The 6000-nt window shown below is 40.2% G+C and overlaps 1 protein-coding gene across 1 annotated transcript in view; it reads right to left on the bottom strand.

Annotated features, from left to right (window-relative positions):
- Positions 1 to 1612: 1612 nt before the first annotated feature.
- The window catches only part of LURAP1L (leucine rich adaptor protein 1 like), a 44968-nt gene continuing 40580 nt past the window's right edge, over positions 1613 to 6000 (bottom strand). The window contains exon 2 of the mRNA XM_060155073.1: positions 1613 to 2369. Coding sequence (XP_060011056.1) covers positions 1995 to 2369 — 375 coding nt within the window. The 3' untranslated portion in view covers positions 1613 to 1994. The remainder of the gene's footprint in view (positions 2370 to 6000) is intronic.

The following is a 6000-nucleotide window of genomic DNA, read 5'->3' as shown; positions in this document are numbered from 1 at the left end:
CTCTTGTTGGAAATGTTCTCCTTGCAGTGCTATAGACATACAGTTACATATGTCATTACCCTCTGTTTGAAATTCTTCAGTCTTGGTTCTAATGATGTTTTATCTACTAGATCATAATGCATGCTCTTGGATTTTAATATGGTAAAAAAAAAAAAACTGTGCTACAAATTGCTTGGCTTAATTCCAGATTAAAACCAAACAAATAAAATAGCCAACCCACCAGCCTTTACTAAGTTTAAAATGAAAGAAAGTAGAAAGGGGGAAATAGATGAGGAATAGCTGGCATGTGGCCAACTCCCTGATTTACCTATAAGCACATCACTGACTGGACATGTGATTTCAAGAAAGGGCTCAAAAAGCTCATATTCAAAAATGTAGGTCCTACTGATTTGGAAGAAAAATGATTGCTCACTTTATTTTTGTCAGGGGTTAAATTTGCATTCTCATCCATACGTTATTATTTTACTACTATAGGTACCAAGTTTTACTGTTAGAATAAGACAGGCTCATGTTTAAGTGCCAGCTTTGACACTTACTGGGAGATTTGACCCAGTTACCTACTTTCTACGTGTTTCATTTTCCTCAAACACAGAACGGAGACAATCCTGACATCATGAGGTTGTTGTTGATGAGGATTTTATCAGCAATTTATGAAAAAAGGACTACTGTAAAAAACCTACAACGTCTATATTAATTGGAAATTGAATAATATATAACCTGGAAAGAACAAATTTGACAAGTATGCAATATGTATAATAAAGGAAATCTGGGGGAAATCATTTCTTGAGTATAGGCATTTTAAAGTTACAAGTAGAAAGACTTTTTGATTCATATTGTCAAGTGTTTAGTGCAGAAACCTATATCATTACAAAGAACAGCTTGAAATCTCAATAAGATTAACTCACTAGGAATCATCAAGGTAAAAGAAATGTAGAGGATTAATAATATTACATCAAAACTAAATGTTCAGTACGAGTGATATTTTCAGATGTCATTTCAGAAAATTAAGAGATTATTTACCCATCCCAGGATGAAAGGATCTATTAGACTATTAGACTTCTTAAGGGAATAGTGATTCTACTTCCCACTCTATCCATCCATCCATCCATCCATCCATCCATCCATCCATCCATCCATTCATCCATCCATCCATCCATTCATCCATTCATCCATTGTGTGCATCTACGTCTTTATATATCCTAGAATTGTAAAATGCATGCAGTAAGCATCAACAAAATCTAAAATACAATTAAATTTAGGGCACCTTAACCTCTAATCACCTCCATACCTAATCTCAATTATTCTTTGAAATTTGGGAGAATCATATATATAATTACACGACTTAGTCTACAGCTTGAGTTAGAATCACTGATGACAAAATGCTGATCTATGAACAGCAAATTTAACTGAACAGATTGCACAGAGTTGGGGCTTCCAAGTGATTGTCATGAGAAGTGTGTGACTAACAGTATTGTTGACTTCACGCTAGGACATTGTGGCCTAGAAATAATGCCTAGCTTTGTCCCGAGCATTTTGTTCAACCTAACATACAAACAGTAATAAACCTCAGTGTCTTCTGGAAAATGAATCTCTGAAACATTTAAGAATACAAGCAACAAAATTAGTTACTATCAGACTTTGGTTTATTGTAAAATTTAGCAAAGTTTATCTTGTAATCCCTGACCCCTTGCCCTGAAAACAGAAGCAAAAACATAATTATTGCTTATTCTTTTCCCCCTACCTTATTTGTGCCACTGTGAAAGAAGGGAGAAAAATCACTGTAATAAATAAAAATAGAGACGTAAGAGAGACAAAGATTAATCAGTCCAGGTGAGAAATACTAGGAGCAACAGAAATACCATCAAGCCGTCCAAAATAAGCTTCTTTTTAAAAGGTTGTCATATTTTTAAAAAATCACACCAAAAATATAGCAGCGGAGAAGAAGGATAAATACAAGTTAATTGCACACCAATCCCATGCAAAAAACTGGGTCATTAGCCAAAGCAGTAGTATTCAGAATCCAATTTGGGACGCTTGTGCAGTGCGTGTGAGTCCCCTATGACTGAGTTGTCACTGAACTGGTCCAAGTCTGAGGGGGTCTGATGGCCTGGGACATCGTCTGCCAAAGTGTCCAGGTAGCTCCCCACGGAGATGCCATCGAGCCCGTCGCTGCCATCATGGAGGCTGTTGTAGCTGCCATATAAGGAGGTGCTCTGACTCTCCAGTAAGCTGCACAGGCTGCCACTGAGACTGCTGCCTCGGCTGGTGATGGTGGCTTTCTCTTCAATCATCCACTTGATGGACTCAATGCTCTCGTTAATGAGGAGCAACTGGCGCATGAGCCTGCCGTCTGTGGCTCTGAGGTTAACCTACGGAGGACAAGGAGAGAGGAGAGACCTGCCAGTTACTCTGTGTTCTTGAAAGACCCAAAAGGCATTTAAATTCTGTCTTCTGCAGTCCATGATTTTAAATCCATAGAATAAAATACAAATTCACTTGAGTGCAGGATCTTTTTGAAAACTGCTGACAAATGGTAGACGTCTTAATCAAAGAACTCACTTCCTGTCAGCCCCATCAGGCGCCAAAAGCACGTAAAACTCCAACTGCATCCCTGACCCTGACCAAGCTGCCTGGAAGTAACCTATTGAATGGCAGATTCTGTCAAGAATCTTGTTCTCTCTCTGGCCAGATTAATAGTTTATCCATGTTAATTGAGAACATGTGTGTGGACATTGAGAGGTGGGGAGAAGAGGAATGTATAAATTAAGGAATCGTCATCGTCATTGCAGCAGCTCCTATTTTTTGAGTGATGATGTGGCAAGCACCATTACAAAACCTAACACTCATTACATTATAACAGTAACCCTGTGCCGTAGGTATTATTATTTTTATCCCCATTTTTTAGATGAAGAAACTGAAATCTAGAAAAAAGAAGTTCAGAGTACAGAAAAGGTCTGCACTTTTTATTTATTTATTTATTTTTGCGGTACGCGGGCCTCTCACTGTTGTGGCCTCTCCCGTTGCGGAGCACAGGCTCTGGACGCGCAGGCTCAGTGGCCATGGCTCACGGGCCCAGCCGCTCCACAGCATGTGGGATCTTCCCGGACTGGTGCACGAACCCGTGTCCCCTGCACCGGCAGGCGGACTCTCAACCACTGTGCCACCAGGGAAGCCCCAAGGTCTGCACTTTTTATGATTACATTGACAAATATATAATGCTGAATAATGCTTTTATTTTTAAGAAGAACCAAAATGTTTTAATATTCCCTGAATCCAGAAGTGTGCTGATAAACGAGGCCAATCCACTCTACACAATGAATGTACAGATGTTTTCTGTAGATCTGATTATTTCCTTCAAATTTGTCTAGGGAAGTCCCAATCAAAATTGGATATGAGACTCTGGGGAGGTCCTAGAACTCCCCATAGTGCTTTCTAGGTGTATAGTGTTTTTGATGGTCTTAAGTTACTTCAGAGAAATCTGTCTTCTCAGCCACAAAGCAGAATTTCTTTGTAGGCCCTACAGTTCAATGGGAATATATGTTAACATCAAGGGTGTGGTTGTTCTGGGGAAGGTGGGGAAAGGGAGGCTGCAAGAAGTCTCATGATAGCCCTTGTTCTTGTTGGAACTGCAGAAATAAGGCTCCTACAAAAATACCAGGGCCTGGACAGGGAGGCAGAGACAAATTTGGCCACCAGAGGTCCTAGTCACACTCATTATGGTTTGAAAGGGATTCCAGTTTCTTCTGTTGGGGTCTTTAACCCAAGAGGCTGGACTTTGCTAATTCTCTGTTTAAGACCCAGGACTAATTCAGATTTGTGGGTTTCTAGAATTCTCAAAGGCACTCAGTCGTGAGTGACTCAAGCCATAAGGGAGAAAGAAGCCTATTGTCTTCAGATGTATGCATTCATATTGTAAAAATATTTCCTGGGTAGGAGTTAATCTGTAACTGAAGGGGAACTTTGGATTGAGTGAATATGATAAACAGATATTGGGACAGATGGAATTTCTACAGTGACTTCAAAGATGTAAGATTATAGGTTGAAATGTGTGTGCATGTATATGCACACACATACGTATGTATAAATATAAAAAGCATGAAGTACAATTTAAGAACCCTTAATTTTGCTAGGATATTAAATAAAGTAACTTGGGTGACTGCCTTATCTTCTCTGAGAAATGCACCAAAAATGCATAGGGGGTCAGCAATGACAATCATTTCTCTCTGAGGTATTCATGAGCAGAACTTAGTAAGTCTTGAGATGCTTTTCTATTTGTGGTGTTGTCTCAATGACCTTGCAGTAATGTTGTGTGGGGGAAGGATGTTTTTTTGGCAATCTTTATATTCAAATGCTCCCCATATTCCATGAGTCACCAAGATACTGTTCAAATTACAAGCAATACAACCAATATGTACAAATCATCCACAATTTGCTTACATCCACTAAGGAGCCTAGAAAATAAATTGGAGCCGTAGTCTTACAAAATTCTTCAGTTAGTCATCTGTAGCTGATAAAACTTGCTGTGCCCATTGTAGGCGTGGTGCAACAGAGGTGTGACCATTTCCCGACAGCTCCGCAAACGAAACACAGCTGCATTTGTTCACATCCCCACCCTGTCCTGTGAAATTGTTCCCACACGTGCCCAGCTCTGGGCGTGTTCCTTGTTACTCCCCTCACTTGAAATACTTGACTCTCTTGCTGTCCAGATCCTCCCCTTTCTTGAGGTCCTACTTCTCCCATCAAGCACCACTTGCTGATTCTAGCCTCTTCTGCTGGCCCGCTTAACCTCTCGGTCCTTTTAGTTTGTATCTAACAGTATACCTTAATTTTGTACACTTAGTTGCTACCTATTATTGTGTCTTCTCACTGGTTCTTCAGGTAAGCTTTCAGTTCCTTAAAGAAGCTGTGTCTTACATTTCGTACATCTCTTAAGGTCTGTCTTAAGCATGGATTGCTTTTTTTTTTGGAAATAGTCATAATTTTAGGATCTGAGAAAGTTCAGCTCTTGAGACAACAATAATACACATTCCCAGCAACTGTATCAACTGGGGGTTAAAACATACTTAGGATAGTTTTTTTCCAGCAGTTTTTGTCTGAGCTACACAGTGGCTGCATCACATAAAAATTGTTCAGTTTTGTTGAGCAATATGAATGAGAGGGGAGTAGACGCTGAAGTAACAAAAGCTTCCTTTGACCATGAATGATTTATTGAAATTAAAAAAATTCTTTTCTTCTGAAAGCAAACATTCACAGGCCATTGAACCACTGTTAGGGGAAAAATGACAAAAGCAAGTCACTTAGAACGTGTTGATCTGGCTGATAATGATTACAGACTTAACTGTTTCTAACCCTGTGTCCTCCTGGGGAGAGAGTAAACAGCTTCCCACCGTGGGAGCCCACGGCTTCCTGCCCATTACCTGGCGCTCCAGGCCACTTCACACTGCTTTCTCCTGGAACTAACGTGCGATTATGCTACTGCAGAAGAACCTTCAAAGTAGGAACAATTCACCACAGGACTAAATCACAGTGTGGCTTCTGTCTCCAGTAGCTGCCCTGCCTTTCCTCACTGTTACTATGTCAGTCCTTAGGAAGTCTGGCCATCCATTAAAAAGACGGTAGACTTGCCCCTTGGGCAGAAATGTGTGTGGTTTTCTCACTTGAGGTCATATAAGATCCCAGGGCTTTACTCTGAAGATATTGGGAGTTGGGAGGCCCTCCTCATTGTCTGAGGTTAAGTGACTCCTCCTTGGAGAGCCCCTTTCTGATCAATCATGGTATCCAGTCCCCATGCTTAGTTGTACACAACATTTCTATGTTTTTATGTTCTCTCATAATACTTATGACTAGTGGAAATCATCTTGCTTATTATTGTTTACTTATTATTTTCTGTATCCCACATGAGCTTGTAAGCATCACAGTGAAGGGGACTTGGTCTGTCCTGTTCACCACTCTGTGCCCAAGACCTACAAGAGTGCTTGACACACAGTAGGTATACAATTA

This window comes from Lagenorhynchus albirostris, chromosome 7, assembly GCF_949774975.1.
Source record: "Lagenorhynchus albirostris chromosome 7, mLagAlb1.1, whole genome shotgun sequence".
NCBI classification, from domain to species: Eukaryota; Metazoa; Chordata; class Mammalia; order Artiodactyla; family Delphinidae; genus Lagenorhynchus; species Lagenorhynchus albirostris.
Note: the sequence above shows the minus strand (reverse complement) of the source record. Positions and strands in the feature narration are given on the sequence as shown.